At 43.8% G+C, this 23854-nt stretch overlaps 1 protein-coding gene and 1 gene segment (V, D, J or C); one reads left to right on the forward strand and one right to left on the reverse strand.

The window, feature by feature from the left end:
• Positions 1-10943, forward strand: part of LOC112951809 — a 14813-nt gene extending 3870 nt beyond the window's left edge. The window contains 4 exon segments of the C gene segment in view: positions 8263-8526; positions 8998-9045; positions 10254-10360; positions 10859-10943. Of these exon segments, the coding sequence occupies positions 8263-8526; positions 8998-9045; positions 10254-10360; positions 10859-10864 (425 nt within the window).
• An 8397-nt stretch (positions 10944-19340) lies between these two features.
• Positions 19341-20297, reverse strand: LOC112951810 (olfactory receptor 14A16-like). The gene has a single exon (XM_026044577.1). It carries the CDS (start codon positions 20295-20297, stop codon positions 19341-19343), a length of 957 nt encoding a protein of 318 aa, XP_025900362.1.
• Between the last annotated feature and the right edge of the window lie 3557 nt (positions 20298-23854).

Genomic DNA, 23854 nt, shown 5'->3' on the forward strand with positions numbered 1-23854 from the left:
GCAGTTTGGTCCAGGGACGCAGCTACGCATTCGCCCAAGTAGGTTTCCTCTCCTGCCCCTCATTCCTTGGTGTTAGTTTGGTATTTTCGATACCTTTATGATGGGCCTGGCTGAGCTGGGTCTATTTTGTGTAAGTTCTACCACTCTATGGAGAAGTCCCAGTAGCAGTCCAGAGGAAAGAGACGTCTGTACTCATTGAGGATGAACCGGTACTCATTGAGAAATACTTTTTATGGAGTTGGAATAAGACATTCAGTAAAATTTGTAAGTATGAGGAATGGTCTGCGGATGAAAAGAGACTAAAAGGAATCCAAAGGACAAGAGTCACTACTGACTTCAGGGTTAGGCATGCAGATAATTTTATAGGTGTCCAGTCATCCCATGTACACCGAGTTTTTCTCTTTCTCCTCCCCCCTCCTCATAAAAAGAAGCTTTGGGGGCAGATTTTGGTGTGTCCCTGCTTAGTCTAAAGGTAGTTAATCTAAAGAAGGTCTTCCAAGCTGCTCTCAACAGTTCTTAGAGATGTAAAAGGTAATTTCAAAAGCCTGGGAGTCCAAAAGCCAACTCCTTCCCAAGCTATTGACCTCCTAACAAAAATGTATTATAACAGAAGCAAGGCTGAGATTCTGCTGTCCTCCTCACTGTGGTGTTAGGTACTCTGCACAGCTATGCTGAGGAATGATGTAAGGCTCTGCATGTTATGTCTTAGCACATTAATACAGACACAAATCTCTTTATAAAATCCCGTAGGTTTTTAGGTCATGTAATGGAAACATGATGAAAGAGGATCCCTGAGGATCTGGGATGATTTCTAGGGTTGTTATAGGGGTTTATTTCCTAAAACAAGAGCAACAAAACAAAAAAAGAACTTGCTTATAAGGAGATATTTTCATAAATCATTTTAATGCACTTCTGGTGTTCGGTAACTTGGTAGAGCTCCTGGGTGGTTCTGTTGCCTCAGCTGTGGTTAATAGCTACATAAAAACTGTACAAAATCCAATGAATGCTGCTCAGCATCAACGAAAACAATCAGAAACTAATTACAAAGCACAATGAGGAATTAAAGAAAAAGTGTTCGATAGGAAGAGTCTCGTGTTGGGAAACATTATGCAGTGAGAAGTGCAGGGATCGTACTTTGGATACACCAAAGCAAGCTACACTGAGTGTTCCCTGATAACTCCATTTAAGGAGGAGATTCTTCCCATCTCTGGCATCTGAGGTGGCTCTAGTCCTATGGAGTTATTCCCATTGAATACGGGAAAAAATAATTGGCGATTAGAGGTTATAGGGAATCTGGGGAAATGTTTATAGATGTTAAGATCAGTCCGTTTGAGTCATGATGGACTAGATATATGAGACTAGACTCTTACTTTACGAACTGACAGTGATAGTTGTTCTATAGAGCAATTTAACTGTTTTGCTTTCCCTAGAAAGTCTATTTACTGCTGTTCCCTATGAATGGGTCTGTCTTAGGGAATGGAATCAGGCTACAAATGAAATGAAGTGAAATACAAAAACGTAGATGTGATATATAATAATATAATGTAACAATCTTCACTGAATGAAAACGTGGTTTTGTCAAGGATGGATGTAGGAATGCAAAGGAAAAATAATGGGCTAATGGAAAAAAGAAGTAAGATATAATGTACTGCAAGTGTATAGGTGCAGAAATGGAAAGGATACAGGGACAAAGGTTTATAATCCGTGCTACACATTTAAAGCTTGTTGACAGGCCACGCTGGGGGTGGATACTCAGCTGTAAATGGACAACATTATCACTCATTGGATGGAAATTTACCTTCCTGGGGTTGAGTAGAAGACCTGACACACAGGAAACCTGGGGAGAAAACGTGTTTCAAGGCAGTGCAATTATTTCCAAGGTACTTCCTCACAAGTCAGAGATCTTGCAGAGAAACTGAGCTTGGAATAGTATAGTGAAGCAAGCAGGACAGGGGGTCAGTTACTTACAATGATTGGAGTTGATGGGATTGTATAAAGTAGATTTTTGTCATAGAAAACAATATTCATGGCTATGAATATGTAGCACATTATCTTTGTCCCTAAAACCTGGCTCGGGGTAAAATTGAGTAAGATTTCTGAGATGTAGGGTTTCGAGTTGCAGAGTGGAAAAATTGAAATTCATTTAAAATTGTAATAAAGTAAATATTTGCTAAAAAAAAATAGCAAAATGCAGTTCAAATGTAGGCTGATGCCTGCAATTAATCGCGGTAATCCCTTTGTTACTAGGGTATTTGCTAGACATTGTAGAAGATTTCAAGGTAGCTGCTGCTGGAGTGTGGAGACAGCTGAAACCTGTCTAATTAGGTGGAGAAGAGTAGCTAGACTAGTGTAAGGAATGACTAAGCGGGCTTAATGTGACTGGAGTGTTTATTTCACTAAATATTTGTATGAAAATGCCCCAAACTTTCCCTGGCTAGATTATTCCAGTGTACATCTTGCCCTGCTGTGTTTATGAATCTTGATTTGCAATAGACTGTTATGCACATGCTTTTTTTTTGCAAAGCAATGTGCCACAGTGTAGTAGTGGGAACTACGGCAAACTTGCATTTGGAGCTGGAACCAAACTGATAGTATCTCCAGGTACGTTTGAATTCCAGAGATGTCTTTATTTGAGAGTAGTTTTGTTGGTTTATAAGGTACATTGCCTTCCTCTCCACAATATATTAAGAACAGTATTATACATTTTCACCTGGAGCAAGTGACTTCCATGACTGCATATGTACTTCTTTTTTATCTTCCTTACTCCTGGTCAAAGCATATGCTTTTTTTTCCCAAGGATTTTCTTGGAAAGTCAACTGCAAGTGGGCTCCTATATCCTTCCTAGACTAGAAAAAATCTTTGAAGAAAAAGCAAAGGGAAATGGTGAAAACGAGCAGGGGCCAGAAAATCGCAATGATGATAACTGCCTCTTAAGGTTGGACTAACAGAGCCTTTCCTGGCATACGGATGTTAATACCTTAAGATAATGAGGTCCACATTATCTAATCAGCCTCCTTGCTCTGTGCTGATGTACATTACGAACGTGTGTTTGGCTTTTGCTTTGGAGATCGTGAGTAAATTGCCATAAATGGGGAATGAGTTTCTGTCATATTGAAGCAAAGAATAAATACTGGAAGCTCAGGATACAACATGTGACATGAGACCGGTCTTGTAATCACGGGCAATCACAGCCTAGTAGAGGCAGAGATAAACGAGACCAGGTCCATTTCTGAGTGGTTTTGTGAATAGATGGAGAGGTGATACCAAAAATTAATTTTACCTAGATGAAGATGATTGAAAAAGTAATGATGGAAGTGTTGCTGCCACAAGATGGTCAGGCAAGGTCAGTTTAAACAGATATTTGTTCATGAAGGGTAAGTTGATGGTTCACGAAGCTCTCCATTTCCAAGTCCCCAAGTTCCCACCCACCGACAGAGACTGCAAGGAAGAGCAGAGCCTGCTTTGCCATGCACAAACCTTTTCTTGTATTCCTTCTCAAATAACTTTCAATAAGGTTAAGCAATGCTTCCTATGCTGATTGACACCCCAAAAAAAACCCCACGTTGGGCAACTCCTGCAGCTGGAAAAAATAATAAGCAAACCCAGCAGTCCAAGAATACTAGACTTCCAATATCTTTCTTTCCAAGTTTTTTAAACAGATATTTTGGGGTACCTTAGAGAGTGTCTTTAAACTATGCACCGTATTTTAAGTGCCGTGTAGTGTATAATACAGCTTAGAATAAAATTGCATTTCGAAAGGGACTAAGCTCCTGGTTTCTGTGAGTAACTTCCATTTCCCAAATGTATGATTTATTTTTATTTCATCCCTCTGTCTCCTTCTCTCCACTCTTTTACTCTTTTTGGAAATTTAAGAAAAAAATAAGAACTTTTTTTTTTTATCTGAAATTCCTTGGGGAAGAAAAGAAAGTTAGATCCTGAGAGAGTAACCCAGAGAAATCTTTTCTGCTTATAAGCTAAATCGTCCTCATAAGTACCATTGTACATATGAGCTCTGAGGTCGCCCTTGACCAATTCAGCTGGTAAATTCAAGTGAATACGATAATGGACTTTGTGCCACACTGTTCACCATGTGGTCAGCTAGGAAGTAACAGTAGATAATGTAATACTAATTCGGGAAAAGGAAAAGGGGAAGGGAATTTGGCTACCAGTGACACTAAGTAATTGAGGAATGACAGTGAAAATCACTGTCTATTACACGGGTGAATTTCTGGGAGCAATGAGATAATTATCACAGGATTATAGAAGGGGCCTTTGATGATTGTCTGATCCAAATTCCCTGCTCAAGCCTGGTTAGCTAGAGCAGGTTGCCTAGAACCATGTTCAGTTGGGTACCGATGGAGGGAAATACTAAGGAAGAGTGAGAATGAAATGTTTGGAAGGCAACATACCGTTTGATAAAAGGAAATAAAAAGAAAAGAGAAGAATAGTCCTAGATAGACAGATCTTTGTAATCATGGGCATAAGTAGAATTTCCTTGCATGGGCTGTTTCAGAGTTGAAACTTCCACCCAAGACCTCTGGATATTGTATAAGCCCGTGCCATAGTGTGACTATAAAAGTACTTCCACACTCACATTTGGATCTGGGACAAGACTTGCAGTTTCGCCAAGTAAGCAGCACCCATGGTACTACTAAGGGTAAGAAGCTATTGAGAAGGTCTCTTGTGAGGTGGGGAATTGGAAGACACGTAATCTTGTGTTTGGAAGACAGAGCAGATTGAAAGTCAACTTGGGTGATTAAGGTCTGGAGGACAGGCTGTGACGAGGGGAGCAGTGTCCCCTGACCTCTGTTTCCAAATAGGCCTGCCTTTATGAAGAATAAACTGAATTACGAGGGAGGAAGGAGAACTGAAAGAAAATGAATTTAGGATTCTTTCTGTAGAGGATGCTGGTGAAGTTGAAACAGGAAGCCTGGGTATAATAGGAAATGAGACAACATTGACACTTACAGATTAGTGATTAATCATAGATTAATTTAATTATAGACTAATAACGCTCATAGATTAATGACCATGCAATTTCATTGACCTTAGCCATTGCTGAGGCTTGTCGGCCAATAGAAAAATGTGTGAATTTCATCCCATTCACATGTAAATTTTGAAGACTGGATTAGATATGAATTAGACTGCACGTCTCCAAATCCAGTGTACTGGGATGGAGAATCTGGAAGTCTAAACATAGACTTCTGGTGTAGACATCTAACCATCCATGCAGGCCTGGCAGATATCACATAGGCTTTGCAAGGGAATTTTGGAACTTCCACCCAAGGAGAGACAGCAAACATCATTAGACATGAACGTTCAGTCTCTGGAATTACTCCTTCAGGGTCAAGATTAACCTATGAGCATGTGCTGGGACATATCTTTCCTCTGAACCGGGGGATGATTCCAGATTGACTCTAGTTTGTGGAAAATCATATGGGTTTGGTAGAGGAATTGTAGAGAGGATCAAATGATTTCCTGCTGGTTCCAGTCCAACCAGATTAAGAAATTTTACTTCAGGGACAATGAAGACCAGGATGGATCAATATATAATCCAGGTTTTGCATTAAGCCAGCTAAAGACTTCTACTGCCCCTGCTTTGGAAAAAAATAAATAAAATAGTAGAGGTCTTGGTAGAGTGCTGAGAAAGTCTTCTATGGCTCTGCTTTAAACCACCCTCTGAAGTTTTTCTGTAAACTAGTCAGCAATAGCATTCAAATATCTCCTTTTCTTCTCTCTGGAAGATGTCCTCTAGTAAGGATGAAATAAGGTGGGTGGATGGCTGAGAGCATCGCTGAGCAGCCACTCCTCAGTCTTTCTTGTAAACTGAGAAGGTCACAGATATAAATAGAGCATCTTCAACGCAGCCACCAATTGACCCAACAAAATACAGGAAACGTGGGTCACAGCGCTGTGGTTAAAGTAGCTGATCTTGACCAAGACCGTGCTCTGCAAATTTTCATAGCAGTGCAAAAATCTGCAAAGGAGCTTATCAGAAAACAGCCTCTGATGTCAGAGCAAAACCAGCAATCATGGTGAGCAAGAATGAGAAATGTGTGTGTTGCAAAGGAGCTGCTGCTGAAGCTGCCTGCAAAAATAGTCCTTAATTTGTATCTAATCAAGATGAGAACATTGCACAGTTTGACAGGGAGCAAAACCCCCTAATAGAGAGAGGCAGCTGAGCATTCACTGTGAGAGAGAAGCTATGAAGCACCATCAATTCCTGCTCTTCTCTCTAGGATCCATAAGCCAGGGCAAAGATGGGTTAGAAAAACTGTAATTCAGGAAAAAGGCCAGAAATAAAAGGACTATTTGGCTTTGTAGATAATGTCCTTCTGAGTTGACCCTAGTAAATTATGGATATTTCTCTAAGATGTTGACAGCTGGGAACTGAATAGATGAGAAATGTTTCTCTTGGTGAACTAAGGCCTTCTGCTTCAATAACATTTTGAGACAATTTCTAAAAGCCAAGATTTTTACACCAAATTTCCCAGTGGGAAGAACTGAAAACTTCTTAATCTGGCAACTGATTGCTGTCCCTAAATAAAGGAATATAGATATATTCTGTTTCTGTATATAATATAGAAATATATAGAATATAGAAATGAAGTATATATAATATTATCAACTTTGTGAGCAGGGCCTAAGCAGACATTGTTCTAAACTCTAAAACCTACACAGTAATCCATGGTAAGATTATAAATGTGAATCGAAGCTCTGGTTCGAACCTGTGATCGCCAGGAGTGCAACTGAAAAATGCACTCAAGTTGGCTGTGCTATATCTTTAATCACATTTTATCTATTCACCGATAGAGTACTGCAATACAGATAACGTTTTATCATTGTGCATGCAGAAAATTTGGAGAAAACACCTTCTCGGAGAATCAGAAATTTTGAGAGTTGGATAAGAAGAAATGCGTGTCTTGAGTACAGTCTTACCAAATTGAATGTGCAAAAAGTTTATTTACAGGAAGCATTTTGATGTGTGTGGAAAATCCTAGTGTGATTAATTTTCAAGTAGAATTTGAAGCCAGAAAACAGCAATCAAAACCAGAAATCTTAGATTTTTCATCTTTAGTAACAAAAAACCCTTCTTTTTCAGGGCAAAATTTAGGAGCTTCCCTCCCCCCAGCCCTGCCAGCTATACTACAAGCTATACTGTTAGAATATAGTGAAAGTTTTGTTTAATATTTCTTTCCCCCCCAAAAAAAAACATATGTTGCTGCTTTGCAAGGCTTTCCTTGCTCTTCGCAATGGGAACGGTTAGCTAGACAGTGACCGTGGACATCTTTAAGATGTCTTAGTTAATCCACTGTCCTTCAGTATTGGAGAAAGTGGGAATCGGAATGTCAGTGATGGATTTAAGAACACATTTGTGGAAGAGAGGAAGGCGAGGGTGATGTCAGTGTTCTTCGGTAGCTCCACACTACTCAGTCCTTTCTAGACACATGATGTCAAGGCGGTCAAGCAGGAATGAAGTGCTCTCTATGCTGGTGCCATGTAGGATCCTAAATTCTTTCAGGTCAAGATCCAACAAGAACCAGGTTGTATGGTAGAGGTTAACAAGCTATTGCAGAGCGGATGTTCAACTAAATGTCATTTGTGAGGCTTCATGGATCGTGTCTCAACATCACTTGTGACTCCAGCACAATTGCGACTCCAGCACTTAGAGCAACTTAAATGATTAAGGGACTGGAACATCTCTTGTATGAGGAGAGACTGAGTGAGCTGGGCCTGTTCAGCTTGGAGAAGAGAAGGCTCAGAGGGGATATGATTAACATGTATAAGTTCATGAAGGGAGAATGCAGAGAGGAAGGGGACAAGCTCTTCTCATTGGTGGCCAGTGATAGGACAAGGGGTAATGGGCATAAGCTGAAACACAGGAGGTTCCATCTCCAGGTGAGGAGGAACTTCTTCACTGTGAGGGTGACAGAGCAGTGGAACAGGCTGCCCAGGGAGGTTGTGGAGTCTCCTACTCTGGAGGTCTCCAAAACCCGCCTGGATGCCACCCTGTGCCACATGCTGTAGGTGTGCCTGCTTGAGCAGGAAGGTTGGACTAGATGATCTCTAGAGGTCCCTTCCAACCTTGAATATTCTGTGATTCTGTGAATTCTCTGTTGATCTACTGTGAAAGCCTTTTCTCTCTGAAAGCGTCTTAGCACAAGATGCCCATGATGAGGCATCTTCCCACTTAAACCTCCATACTTCAAGCAAGACAGAAGAMACTGTGACTGAACTGTCATTTCTCTTCTCCTCTTTCAGATGTTACTCCATCTCCTTCAGTGTATAGGCTGACTTCTAAAGACAATGAGGGTTTGGAAATGTGCCTCATCACAGATTACTCCCCCGACAAGCTTAAATCTGACRTGACTGAAACGAAGACAGATGTCATCGTGGAGACGGTAACATCAGAGGATAAGCAGGAATCAAGCTACTTGTCAACGTACTGGGCCAACAGAAATGAAATGCAGTGCAGCGCAACGCATGAGGGCTTTGGAGAGCTAGAAGGCCAAGATCCTGAACATGGTAATGTCCATCACAATGGTAACTGTGATTGGTGTGTGTGGAGCTGGGGATGATCTGCTSTCCATGCAATCAGCATAAGCAAGAAYTGAACAAGTGCCACAGACCTTGTGGCAGTGCTGAAATAYTCCCTCAGGGAGGAGGAACATTGCCCTGTTGGTTCTAAAAGATTTTCTTTTGCCTTCTTCCTCCGTGGAAACGAGACTAAAGGCCAGTAGACTGGTACAGTCAAAGGACAGAGAGCTCTAAATCACACTGTGAGGGCTCTCAAATGCAGAATTGCTTTGTCTGATGCAACATGAGTGCTTCATTAGATCTTCTCCTAGGCTTGCCCAGGAAATAGCAGAAATGACTGTTCATGGGGGACAGTAATGGCCAGAGACGTTAACCCAAACCTTGCAAAGAGAGACATCTTTATGAACTCCTGACAAAGTCCGTTACTAATGTTAATTAGCTCTGTTGCTCTATCTGCAGGTGCTAGCACTGTCTGCGTAACAAGAGTGTCCCAGCACTTCAGGACAGGTATGAACAAAGCATTTTAAGTGTAAAGTGTAAAAAAATTACCTGGSTRCTGYTCTCTGGTATCTATTTGTATAATTCCTGTTGCAGTAGAAAGTTCAGACTGTGAATTTCCAAATGASTATCACCGGATTTAAACATCAGTTTAATGTGATCTTTCAGATCTGAGCTAGTCATTTTATGCAACCACCACAGGCATGAACACACATTTTAGCTAGATCTTGCCAAATAACCATTCTTTTCTATAAAGCTTCTGTAAAATGATTTAAAGTACAGACTTAAGGCAGCTTCAGTGAATGCACTTCAGACTTCMAAAGAGCTGGTTTAATTTTGGGGTGCACGAACACCCAAGGAGCCCCAAAACAAGCAGACGGTTTCTCCAGCGGGTATGCAGAAGCAAGTTGCAGTAATATCAAGGTGATACCAAGCAAGCTYTAACTCAGCTTGYKGYGCCCRTGGGTGGACATCAGGCAGTCCTGACGCTCGAGCAGCTGCTGCTCCTGCTCGTCCAAGCAGCCGGGTCTCCCTGGGCATTAGTCCTGTTTGCAGAAAAGCTGAGCTCTTGCAGACCCGAGGCCGTGCTGCAAAGAAACCAGGCACGGGAAAGTTTCCAGAATAACACTTCAGGAAAACACTCCTCAGCAAGCTGCACTAGCTCAGCCCATCAATTCAGAGAGAAAATTTCAAAGCTATATACAAACTGGTTCTTCTTTTTTTTTTTTTGATAATAGTTTTCTACTTTCTAAATAGAGGCCAATGTATTTTGGGATGAAACTGGCTTTGAAATGAAGACAAATATAATATCCAAATGGACTTTGCTTTTTCAATAAAATTTGCATTGTTTTCTTGAAGAGATTTTAAACTTCTTTCTTAAAGAAATTCATGGGCCAAGGGAGGAAGGACTCCTCCGGCACCCCAGTTTCATAGCACGCTGCTTGTAGCAAGAGCTAGATGATTGGCATAATTGCCTATCGGAAAACCAAGCACTGGATGAAACTGAACGCTGGATGGAGTTACTGGATGAAAAGATTGAGACAAGRACTGGAAGGAATGAAAATCTCTCACTGAGCCAATCTTGTTCTTTAACTACTCTAATAGCAAATTTTATCATACAAAGTGCGACAATTTCATTAAAAAAACACTGTTCCATCTGCCTTGCAGTTAGAAGGTCTCGGTGCTCTGGTGACCTTTCTTCTCATTGTCTCTTCCAGATGAGAAGCTGAACCTGCTGTCGTTCTCCCAGCTGGGCCTGAAAATAATTTTCATGAAAGGAATCATTTTTAACGTACTGATAACAATGCTTATGTGGAAAAAAAAAGTAAGTGCTCACAGAGGGTGGGGAAGCCTCTGGCAGAAAATATTAGGATCAATGCACTAGCCATGAGTGACTCTTCTCCCTGTAATAGCTGTTTATACAGTCTCTGCGTGGATCATTTCCCTGCTGTTAGTTCAGTCCCTCTCCTCCTTTGCAGATCTTTATCAGGCCATAAAATTAGTTTCCCCACCTCCAATTATATTTGTATATATATATATTTTATTTGCATGCAAATTTAACAACTTTTTTTCTAGTCATATCTCTCTGTTGTTTCTTTTTCCTTCCCATATCTGCCCTTATCCGTCAGCTTCAATCCCCAATCAAGCACCAGCCAGGAAAAATTCATCTCATTGGCTTTAAGACCTCACACCTAATTTGTTAGTCGAGGCCCAGTGTCCCATTCTCCTCTTTCTATTAATGAGAAACATCCAGTCTATGCTTATTTAGCTGGGACTCTAACCCAAATCACGGCTTAATAAGCTGTTATTTCTTTTTTTCCAGGAATGAATGTAACCTGGCAGCACAGACCTGCAGCACCATATGCAAGAAGGAACAAATTTCTCTTTCAACAAATATCACTTGCTGCTTCTGTATATCATACCAGCCATTAGATATTAAGTTGCTTTAATTACAAGCTCTTCAAATATAAGTTTTAACTCTCAGAAGTCTGCTTTCCCACATACCTGAGTCATTAGCACAGCAATTTTTCATGAAGCACAGCTAGCTATTAAATACAGATTGTCAAAACATGCCTGCTGTTTGCATTAAAATTACCTGTATAATTTCTGCTTGGGGGAGTAATGCTGAAAGTTGCAAGATAAATATCTCTTAAGTGTATTTCATATTTTGGCAGCTTTATGTATGCACATCTTAAGGCTTCCTGCCTGCCAGCCGCATTTCAGCGGTAAACAAAAATTGTGAAAAACACAGGAAATCTCCTTCAGGGTGCTGTGTCTTGCAGCCTTTGCAGAGCAGGATATCTTTTTTTATCTTTTTTTCTTTTTTTTTCCTGTAGATCTTTCAGAAGTCCTAAACTTTGTGAAATTCTGACTTTGAGAAATTGGGGTTTTTTTAAACCATTGCATAAAACAATACTGAAATACTGACTGTTGGCGTGGTGTGCTCCCTAGCAATAATGTGTTCCTGTGGAATGTGTATGCTGCTCCGTTTGGAATTGTTTTGCCAGTTCCTCCGGCCTGACTTGCCCACAAAGCGTAGTTTCTGGTGATGGCTTTGTTCCACTGCGGGGGGATCACACAGTGGTTGGAGTTGGAAGGGACCTCTAGAGATCATAGAATCATAGAATGCCCAAGGTTGGAAGAGACCTCAGAGGTCATTGAGTCCAACCCCCCTGCTCACGCAGGGTCACCTAGAGCACGTGGCACAGGGCTGCATCCAAGCGGGTTTTGAAGATCTCCAAAGAAGGAGACTCCACAACCTCTCTGGGCAGCCTGTTCCAGTGCTTTGTCACCCTCACAGTGAAGAAATGCTTCCTTAAGTTCCTGTGGAACTTCGATGCTTCAGTTTGAAGCCATTTCTTCTAGTCCTATCGCTGTCCACCACTGAAAAGAGGCCGCCCCCTCCTCCTCACCGCCTCCCTTGAGGTATCTAGAGACACTGATCAGGTCCCCCCTCAGCCTTCTCTTCTCCAGGCTGAACAGACCCAGCTCTCTCAGCCTTTGCTCACAGGGCAGATGTTCCGGGGCCCCTGATCATCCTCGTAGCCCTGTGCTGGACTCTCTCCAGCAGCTCCACATCCCTCTTGTACTGGGGAGCCCAGAACTGGACACAGTCTCCAGATGTGGCCTCACCAGGGCTGTGTAGAGGGGGACGATCACCTCCCTTGACCTGCTGGAGACGCTTTTCTTAATGCACCCCAGGATCCCATTGGCCTTCTTGACCACCAGGGCACACTGCTGTCTCATGGTCACCTTGTCACCCATCATGACACCCAGGTCCCTCTCTGCGGGACTGCTCTCCAGCAGGTCCACCCCTAAGCTGTACTGGTGTCCAGGGTTATTCCACCCCAAGTGCAGGACCCCACACTTGCCCCTGTTGAACCTCATGAGGTTTCTCACCGCCCAGTCCTCCAGTCTGTCCAGGTCCCTCTGGACGGCAGCGCAGTCCTCAGGGCTGTGAGATCCAGGCATCCAGGTGGGTTTGGAGACCTCCAGAGAAGGAGACTCCCCAGCCTGTGACAGGGCTCGGGCACCCTCACTGGTCACAGGCCTCCAACTGGACTCAGCCCCATTTATCACAACCCTCTAAGCTCTGCCGTCCAACCAGTTCTCAGTCCACCTCACTGCCCAATGGCCACATCTCTTCTCACGAAGTCAGACGTACTTTCTGGCTGTATTCAGTGTGGGAGAGCACTGCTTGGTTGGCTTGGATGGAGGGAGAGTAGAACAAATGATGTCTCCTCCAGGTTCCTCCAGGAACCAGTGTTATGTGAAAGAGAGGATGAAGCACAGCTTGGTCACACTGGTGGTCCAGCTTCTGAGAGGCAGATATCTGGTGCTATGGGGGATGGAGGAGCCAGGATCCTGCTTCTAAGAGGGCACAAAGAGTCTGGTTTGTGTTAATGATGTCAAACTGAGTGGTCGGGGTCTCAAGGCGCAGCTCGTCATTGGGAGGATGACAAACATGAGCTTTTCTCCTTTTGTGAGCGCTGTTCTTATCTCCTGAAGCACAGAGATTTGTCCAAAGGGAGAGATGAGATGTGTGCTCTCAAGTCTCACCAAGACTCAAACACCTTCAAACACCTTCACAATGTGAAGTGGCAGGGGAAAACTCACCAGACCAGTAGGGATGTTTCTCTTTCCCAGGTTTTTTCTCACCATTCTGCATTCACAGCCATTGCAAGGGGCTCTGATTTTGGAAAAGCTCGTGTTTCAAACGCTCTTTATCGAAAGCCCTGATCCTCCATGTGGGAGAGAGTCTCTGTTTGCAGCCACTGCACAGAACATGTGAAGATCCTTATCACAAATTGTGAGTCCACACTGCTGAACAGCAAAACACCAAAATCTCCCTGATCTTGTATGATGATGTTGCCACCTGACCACTAATTAGGTGGTCTGTCACAGAGTGACAGAGTTACTGATCACTCCTGCTCAGGAATAACTTCAAATTGTACAGGCCTATTTGCTCTCCTAACCTTAGCTCAGATTACTTGGATTAGTTTAGCATAGATGCTGAGGAATTCATCCTCCTACCCCTTCCTCAGCAAAACAGCCTCATTTTTCCCTAGCTGTAGAAAGCACAGTGATATTTAAACTTCTAAATTATATTCTTGAAGCTCCTGAAGCTTCAACTCTTTGTCATTAGGGCTGCTACACGATGGAGGAAGAGTTTTGATGCCTCTGCTTTGACCTTTTTGAGTTACCGGGCCGTATCGATCCCACTTTCCCACACTCCCAACTGATTATTCTTGTTTAAAAATGCAGGGATGTGCAAGAGCAGTTTCCACACTCCCTGATATTTTGCAACAACTTTTTTTTTTAGATTATTATCCATGCTGATTTTTTTGTGTTGCACTTCAAAAACACTCCTTGCTGCAGGGTCAATGAGGATTGTTTGTTGCCTACCTCAGTTTACACGTCTCAGTCTTTTCTCCTCCAGTAAATGCTCCCAACTGTAAGATTGTTTGAACGAGGGGATGAGCGTATATATAAATTAAATTATCTGAAATGAATGTTAGCAAGATAGTGAATTTGTAGGTCTGTTTTGAAGATACTCTCAGATATCGGGGTTTCAATCTCTCATCACCATCATCTCTGACCACGTTGTCCCTTTGTGCTTTCTTGTTTACTTCAAAAGAGAGAAAAAAACACAGTGGAAAATGAGGGCAGGAAAAAACAAAGCAGGGCAGGAAGCAGACTGGGTCTCGTGGCCCAAGCGGTAAAGCGAAAATTGTGCATAACAAGTTCCATGATGACACAAGCGAGATCTGGGTCACTTTGTTGCCCCAAGCCCCATCAGAGAAACCGCTTCCTCCGGAACGTGGAGCACAAAAAAAACAAGGTAGAGGGAGCGGGGCTGGTGTGGCACGCGGCAAGGACCCATAAACGCGCGCAGGAGAAGAGAGCAGACGTTAGACCACAAGCCAAAGTGGAATGGGGTTAAGGCGCCCACCCTTCCTGCCCTCTCGCCACAGCCTCAGCTTGGGTGGAAGGAGCTGTGGGCAGAGCAGAAAAGCCAGAGCCACAGATAGTGTCGCTGGAGCAAAGAAGGGTAGAAAAGAAATTCAAGAGAAATTCAAGAGTGGGGGGTGCCTTTGCTCATAGGGCTCTGTACCCCACTATATAGGTAATGAATCTGTGCAGGAAAACCTTACTTCCACCTCATCAAAAGAGAAAGGGGGCAAAAGCAGCAGGGCAGACAGGCGTGTCTCACACTGGCAGGGAAAAGGTTGCCGTGGTCCATGCTGCCCGCCTGCCCATGCCATTTCCAGTCCCCTAATTCCTAATTATGGAATGGTTGGAGATCAGTTTGCATCTTTTGCAGGGGCTTTGCGAAGAAACACCCTGTTCTCTAGCCTTCTTTTACAGAATGAACAGGGACTGTAACATAGTMTTTMYAAGGAGCACAGGCTGAAGATCCTTATAGATTTTTTGAAGCTCATTCAGCTGTAGAAGTAGCTCTAATAATATCTGAAGTCTTGGACTGAAATCTTGGCAACAAGAGGCACTGAAAGTCAGTAAAAGTCAGAAAAACAAGAACATTCATAATACAATTCTTCTTTCACATGCTCCTGTGCAGCTTGCACAAGTGGCCACAAGGAGGCCCAGCCTACAAGGTTCTCTGTAAGACAGAGGGACAGGGTAGACTGAACTGCACAAACCCACAAGGAGGCACTCAGTTTACAAAATACCAACAGCAGGAATGGCAAAGGAGAGACCCCCAGTTTKTTCCTCCTCCTATGGASAGGTTAGCTCTGTCTGTCACCTGCCTRGCTCWTCTCATGCCACCCAGTCCCATCCTTGCTGCCCTCCAGCACCCTAACACCAGTTCAGAGTTCCCCCTTTCAGGAACAAGCACAGCTTAACGCTCTGGCAGAGCTAAGAGCTGGCACAGTTCCTCTGTTCTCAGCACAGACCGGTACAGCACCTTATTCAAGAGAAGAACAAGCCCTGTGCCCTCAAACCTCTTCAGASTCTACATCAGGCACGGATTTAGAAGCTCCAGGTTTCCAGCTCAGGGACTTCATGGCTGCAGCACAGCCAGAAGTGCTGAAAGGAAGAAAGGAAGAACAGGGACCATTAATCAGCCCCGAGAAGCTGAAGCTACTGAAGCCCGTAGTTAATTTTCTGTCTCAGCAGACAAGGATTTCTTTGGACCATAAGCTCAACACACATTCTACCTATCCAGTCAACTCTAGAACTGACAAGTGTGAAGCACGATCAGCACAATTGAACACCAACTTTAAGGTAACCCAGGTTAAACCTGTGAGCAAAGCTGGAGAAGCTGTAGCTGATATTAGCCCAGCAGGTCATAGTATCCCATCACGTGCCCATAATCTGATCTTTACAAGGTGCTAATTTTCCTGTCAGGACTAGGATGCAACGGGTCTTGATGCAGAAGCCAGTCTTGGTTTGAAAAGGCGAAGGTCAAGAGCGAGAACCTCTGAGTTAAAGCGTTCCATCAAGCTTTAGAGGGTAAGGATTTTGGGGAAGGTTCAGTCTGAGGTGCAGCCTTCCTCACTGAGCTGGACCAGCTCCAGTGCAGATCTGCCCAAGGCACTGGCACAGCTCGGCAGCTCTTTTCATCTTTCATCAGTTCCTCAGGCTGCAGAAAAGCTGCCACGGTGCCAAGGTGGTCATGGAGGTGCTGTAAGACCACCATGGGGTATGTGCCTGTGGGGGGCACGGGAGGGCTGGGGGGCTGCACTAGAGCGGCGCTAGGTGACCCACTTGGCTGTCTGCCATTTGTGGCAGCCAACCACAGTCTAACCACAGTTCTCCACAGCTTTGAAAGCCGGGTGCACTGTGGCAAGATGCTTTCCATGAGATAAAGGGCAGGAAATGTGGAAATGAAAAAGGCAGGTGACGTTTGGGTTTCCATGGTAACTTGTTTCCTGCTTCCCCCTGAAACTGGGGCAGTTTAAAAATAAAATTAAAAAAAAAAAAAGAAAGAAAGAAAGAAAGAGAAAAGAGAAAAGCCTTCCGGGTAGAACATCAAAGGAGAGTCAGAAGCTTCGTACCTGTCATCATTAGGAAAGAGACAGCAGTATTATGAAGGACTTTATTAAAGGAAACAATTACAGTTACTGGAATGAGGCAGAAGACTCTTCCTCCATAGGAAGATCTGTGGAAAAAATCTTCACTCCTGCTTTCCCTTCTCCCACCAAGGAAGGAGATAAGAGTCTACTGGGGAAGGGCACTTTCCATCACGAGGCTTTGGCATCAGAGCACTAGAGGAATTGGTTTCCTGCTACAGCCTCCAGTATCCTCAGTGGTGAGACTCCATCAGTCCTGGAGAAGGCTGTGACCTGAGCGATTCCTTGTTCTCCTGGTGCTTCTCTGCAGAGCCCAGAGGGGACCTGGGACCATTTGTCCACTTATCCATCCTTTATTTGTTGGTTCTCTGGGAATAGTTTCTTGTCTGGAGCCCCTCTCTTGTCCAGCACGGCAGCAAAGAGGTGCCTGGGAATGCCCCCCGAGCCAGGTTTCCTGCTTCTTCATCCAAAGTTTCTTCATCCAAAGCTTGTCCTGCTATCCTTGGAGAGGTCTCCCTGCATATCCACATATTCCCCTCACATTGAAACACCTGGAATTCTAGGGGTTTTCTCCATACCCTCCGAACTCAGCTTTTTGCCACCATGACTTGGCCAAAGGTGATGGCTGCAGTGCCACATTTTCCTAGTGCTCCGGATTGCAGAGGCTCTTGCTACGTTGCCTTGCTAATGTGCAAATGAAGGGATCTCTAGAGATCATCTAGTCCAACCTTCCTGCTCAAGCAGGCACACCTAGCGCATGTGGCACAGGGTGGCATCCAGGTGGGTTTGGAGACCTCCAGAGTAGGAGACTCCACAACCTCCCTGGGCAGCCTGTTCCTCTGCTCTGTCACCCTCACAGTGAACAAGTTCCTCCTCACCTGGAGATGGAACCTCTTGTGCTCCAGCTTATGCCCATTTCCCCTTGTCCTATCGCTGGCCACCAATGAGAAGAGCTTGTCCCCTTCTTCCCTGCGTTCCTCAGAGAACATCTGTGCTCAATGTCCCCTACGCTGAAGATGGACACTGTGAGGAGTTAACAGTTACTACCCCAGAGCTCAGTTCCTAGAGTGAGGTGACCTTTGTCACTCGCACACGTTGTTTTCAAAGTGGTAAATGAAGGAAAGAGAGCATCTTTACATCTGAATTACCTATTAAATACTAACACATTTAGTTAGTTTAGTTTTGATACAAACAGCAGAAAGTCCTAATGTTGAAGCTGTCCTTTGTCCTGCGTGTGTAACAAAATAGGCATTTACTTCACGTGGGAGAAAAACCCATCATCTTCCTAGCTAGTAGCTCTCTGAATAAAAAACCAACAGCACCAAAAAACTCAGGAAACCCAGAAGGGATATGTTAGCATTTGTGAGTATAATATCAATGATAAAATATGTGTCCCAAACTAAAGAACCACGTGCTAAACTACAAAATCAACACGACGACTCCTGATATTGAGTCACAAGGTTCGGATTGGACCCCTTGGCTTTCCAAGCTATGGAAAGGAGCTGGGCTGTGGAGGAATCCAATCCTAGTCCCAGCCTTGGTCAGCGGTTTATGTCTAAGGGATTATGTGCACAATCAGTCCTGGACACAATTTAGTAAAACTTACAAAGGGTTAGAAGGTTTTGCCTGCTACATTCACTTACCACGGATCTGTAGCTGGTAAGAGCTCTCAAACTCAAGGGATAACCTTGAGATGGGTTCCTGCTCCAGGAGAGATCTTGCTGTGCAGCCCTCTGCCTTGCAAAAACAACTCTACAAGCTCTGGGGTTGTCCCCCTATTCATGGATGATCGTTTTATAGTCATTTATAGTCATTACTGCTTATCGGCCAACGTTTTGCTGACACCACCTTACTCCTCGCCATAGCGCTGTTGCTGTCGCTCTCCCCAGGGTCCATGAGAACATCTCCTTAGCAGGATGTTGCCATTTGGTCACTCTTTGGGGTGTAGAGATTAGGGAGAAGCTAAGGAGGTAGACACCACAAACAGTTAAGTCCACTGGTGATTTCCATTTGAGTAGGGCTCTGTGTGGCAGGTCAGGTGAGCCTGGGGAGGGAGCACACCCATCCCAATGTCTTTACCAGTGACCTGGAGGAGATGGCAGAGCACTTTTCCATCAATTTGGTAGACTACACAAGAGGGAAATGAGCAGTTGATACAATGGATCACCATTCTCATGGACTTAGGCAGGATAAATGGGCCATCAGGAAGTGCAAGAAGCTTATCCATGTGCACCTGGGAAGGAATGAAGAGCCCAGGCTTCGTCAACAGGAGCACAGGCTCAATGGAAGTCATCCCTCTAAGTAGGATTCATTAGAGCACATCTGGAATACTGAAAGTGGTTTAGAAGCTCCCAGTTTAGGAGAGACATCCAAAAAATGAATTGAGTCCATCAGAGTGGCCGAGATGGTCGGCAGGCTTGAGCACGTGTCCTGTAAGGGGACACTGAGGCGAGTAGGATGGTTCAGCCTAGGAAAGAGAAACTTGAGAACAGCCTTACGGTGCTCATGGGGATGTCATCAAGGAGATACAGCCAAGCGCTTTATAGTGGCGATATATACAGATATACCTGATATATACAGAGAGAGAGATTTAATTTGTACTTCTCCTGGTGCAAATTCAGAAGACCTCTGATGACTGCAGAAGATAAATACGAACATTTGTTGCTGTTGTAACTTCTTACGGATGGGAGAAAATGCCACAATTGCGTCTAAAGGCTAAAATGCTTTGAGACTCCTAAATCTATGCAGAAAATGTCCATTAAGACATGGTCACAGCCAAAAGCTGAACAGTTTTGTCTGCGGGAAGAACTTCCAAGCCATCAGTTTCCTTATGGCAGCTTTGATTTCTTTGTTTCTCATGCTGTAAATGACGGGATTCATGACAGGAGGCAACACAGAATAGAGAACATCAACAATAAGGTCCAGCACTGCTGGGGGGTGGGAGGAGGGTTTGACGTAGGCAATGATCCCGGTAGAAATGAACAAGGAGATGACGGTGAGATGCGGAAGGCATGTGGTGTAGGCCTTATGCCGGCCATGCTTTGAGGGGATTTTAAACACTGCAGAGAAAATATGAAAGTAGGACACAACTATGAAAAGGAAGTCAATGAAATACAAGCATGCACTTATTGTTAGAAGAAGAAGTTCACTGATGCCTGCATCAGAACAGGAGATACTGAGGATCTGTGGTACGTCACAGAAGAATTTATCAATAACATTTGAGGAACAGAAAGGTAGCCAGAAAGTGTTACCAGTGTGCATCACCGAGTACAGAAGAGCAAAGAACCAGGCACCAGCCATCATCTGGGCACAAAGTCTCAAGTTCATGATGGTTTTGTAGTAGAGGGGCTTGCAGATGGCGACGTAGCGGTCGTATGCCATGAGCGTCAGGACGATGAAGTTGTTAGTAGTAAGGAAGAAGAAAAGAAAGACTTGGGCCACACATCCAGAATAAGAAATTGTCCTGGTGTTGAGTAGGGAATTTGCTATGGATTTGGGCACAGTCACGGAGATGGAGCTGAGGTCCAGGATGGACAGATTCATCAGGAAGAAGTACATCGGGGTGTGAAGGCAGTGGTCAAAGGCTACGGCCAAGATAACCAGAAGATTGCCCATGAGGGCCACCACGTAGGTAACTAGGAAGATGACAACATGCAGGATCTGCAGCTCCCTCCGGTCAGAGAATGCCAGCAGGAGAAATTCAGTGACAGCGCTTTGGTTGAACATTTTCCTTTTCTGCACAAACCTTGCATTAGAAAAACAAAGCAGTAGCAGAAAGATGCGTGTTCTAGTTTCTTATTTATAGCTTTAGCATCAAACGATCTCAGTGCCAAAAAGTGCACAATGGGTTCTGTCCATTTGCCATTCTTCTTTTTACTTGAACAATCCTGTCAGGAGCCATACAGGCTATTTAGACTTTGTCTAAATATTTAGACTTTGTCTAAATATCTTTAAACTTTAAAGATATTTAGTTTCAAACTTTAAAACTTTAGTCATTCTGAAAACTTGCAGTTTGCACAGCACCCATGAGGACATTTCTCTAAAGTCACTCTTAGAGGGTCATGCATTGTGACAACTTGCACTTTTCTACTCATACTTCCCCCATGGGCACATAGAGAGTCACCTTATGTATAAAACCCATGAAGAGGGAGATTCCTCTCCTCCAAAGTTCCTCCAAAGCTCCGCTTAATGGCCTGTCTTACCTTTCTCTAATTCCTTCTAAGCAAGAGGAAAGGAGTTTGGAGAAGAAGGAAAAAAACAGCCAGTCTGCAATTCCTTTCCAACACTGCCCTCGGACTGAGTCTTATGCATTCCTCATGGATTCTGTACTCTTCAAGGGATTGAGCCTGCCTTCCCTCCTAGAGCCAGCCATGGACAACTAGATTCATGCCACCTAACTTCAGGCACCCACGTAGTGGTGTCCGAGCATCACTTCACCCTCACCTTAGAGTTGCAGCTGCTGAGGGAGCTGCCTCATATTTGTCCAGGTCATTTTTACCTAGAACATCAGAGTTGGCTGGTATGATTGTCTCCTTCACTTTAGCTGCAGGGCTGAAAGAATCACAGAATATCACAGAATATTCAAGGTTGGAAGGGACCTCTAGAGATCATCTAGTCCAACCTTCCTGCTCAAGCAGGCACACCTACAGCATGTGGCACTGGGCAACATCCAAGCGGTTTTGAAGACCTCAAGGTCTTCAAAGGATTTGAAGGATTAGGATTAAATAAATGTGGCATTTACAGCTCCCTGGGAAATCAGCTGTCATCTCTCTCACCTTCCCTGAGATCTTCCTTCCTGCCTATGGAGGCTCCAGGAGTTTTTGTTGGCAAACACATCCACAGATATAAACTCTCAGGAGTCCTCTCCTAGTAACCAAGAAACAACTGCCCTGTCTCCTTTTCTTGCTTCTGAGAGCAGGAGGCAATTTAAAATCGCTTTCTGATTATCCCACTGACTGTAATTATCCATCACAACAACAATTAGTGAGAAGTCCTTGGTCCTTTATCAGTAAGTGCTATTAATTGCACACAAGATTAGGCCCTAAGTTTAGTTCCTCAGAAGGAACTTTTTTCCCCCAAAGCTGTTGCAATGCTGAAATCTTTTATCTCATCATTGTCAGGCATTTCTACCGGAAATTAAAGCAACCAATTTGCGGAATAGGATAAGATTGAACTGACTGGATGGTGAGGACAAGAATTCCCTTTTAGCTCAGAGCATGCATATTAAAAATGGGGAATGTATCCCCAAAGTGCCCCGGAAAGCAAGTACATGCAGAACTTTTCTTCTGAACTTTTCAACTCATTTCCCACTTACATGTTAGCCTAAAAGAATGTTTTAAGCATAATTCAGGAACCTCAGATTAAATCCATGCAAACCTTGTGAGTTTTGTTGTTTCCTCTCCTCTCCTCTCCTCTCCTCTCCTCTCCTCTCCTCTCCTCTCCTCTCCTCTCCTCTCCTCTCCTCTCCTCTCCTCTCCTCTCCTTCCTCCATCCTTCCCTTTCTTCCATTTCTTCCTTCCTTAAAAAAAGAAGTTTCATACGACTGGAAGTTTCATAACCTTTCCGTTTAAAAGCTTCATATGACTGAAGTGTTTTGCTATGTAATTTAATCTTCACATTGCCATTTGCTCTTAAATTGTGACATGATATCCTATAATTATTCTGCATTTGAAATAACTGAATAGATTTAGGTTTGTGCTGTCTTAACCTGTCTTAGCTATACAGCTGTTATCTGTATGAAAAAACATGTTTTGAACGGTACCTCATAGTTGTTCTCTGAAAAGTTCTCTTGGTGGTATCAGATTTTAGGAGAGGGAGAGGATGTCAGCTTCTTTTAGTAGAAAATGCCTAAGTTTAGTGCCTGAATTCTTTAGATCATTGGAATCATAGATTAATGTATACTGTGATATCATGGATGTTCTTCCTCCAGAACTTCCTCATTGCAAAACATCCTGTAGTGTTGACTTGCTCCAGAGTCATCACTGATAGAGAATCACGTGTCGCTCAGTCTATAGCTTGAAGTCACCCTCTTTCCTTCTGTACTGAATGGTTAATGATCATCATCTTCATTTCCCCTTGGTGCCTGGCAAGAATTTCTAACTAAATTGTAAACTGCAGGAAGATCACAGAATATCACAGAATATTCAAGGTTGGAAGGGACCTCTAGAGATCATCTAGTCCAACCTTCCTGCTCAAGCAGGCACACCTAGAGCATGTGGCACAGGGTGGCATCCAGGCGGGTTTTGAAGACCTCCAGAGAAGGAGACTCCACAACCTCCCTGGGCAGCCTGTTCCACTGCTCTGTCACCCTAACAGTAAAGAAGTTGCTCCTCACCTGGAGAAGGAACCTCCTGTGCTCCAGCTTATGGCCATTACCCCTTGTCCTTTCGCTGGCCACCAATGAGAAGAGCTTGTCCCCTTCCTCTCTGCATTCTCCCTTCCTGAGCTTATACATGTTAATCAGATCCCCTCTCAGCCTTCTCTTCTCCAGAGAAAACAGGCCCAGCTCACTCAGTCTCTCCTCATACAAGAGATGGAAGATGGAAGATGGAAGATGGAGGATGGAAGATGGAAGATGGAAGATGGAAGGTTTTAACAGTCAAAAGAGAGTTTTGATCATTGCGGATCAAAATGGAAATGGAAAATGTCTGGAGACTTTATGCAATGCCTGGAAGCCTTGTACACATACTTGAGAGGCCTTTGGGTGTCTAGATCATTAGATCCTTCTGTTCAGGTACCCTGAGTGCTTTGCCTGAACGCACTGCATCTTAAGAGCAATAGTCTTCTTTCCAGAAAACCAGGACAGGCAGAGCTATCTCCATTCTGATAATGTAATATGTAACTGAAATGAGTGCTTTTCAGGAAATCTGGCATCTTATGAAGAGCATTCCCCAAGTGCAAGACTCAGGAAAACAAGTGGGTCCATCAGGAGATGGAGAGATGATGGAAACAGGCACAGGTTACCAAAATGTAGGACTGTTGCTAAATGGAGTGGTGAGACACCAGACACAGAGAAGACTGAGGTATTCAATGCCTTTTTTTTTTTTTTTTTTAATCTTCACAAACAAGGTCTCTATGGCCTCTGTGAAAAGTTTAAAGGAGGATAAGACGTATCAGTAGTGAATAAGGATAAAGTCAGGGACTGCTTTGAGAGCACTTGTCCCAAACAAGTCCACGGGACTCAACAGGGTGCACAGAAGATGGCTGGTAGCACTGACTGGCATTTTTGCATGGCTACAGTTATTTATCTTTGAAAGGGTGCGGAAATCTGGGGGATCCTTGAT

This window comes from Nothoprocta perdicaria, unplaced genomic scaffold (genome assembly GCF_003342845.1).
Source record: "Nothoprocta perdicaria isolate Ctin4 unplaced genomic scaffold, notPer1 scaffold_372, whole genome shotgun sequence".
Lineage (NCBI taxonomy): Eukaryota > Metazoa > Chordata > Aves > Tinamiformes > Tinamidae > Nothoprocta > Nothoprocta perdicaria.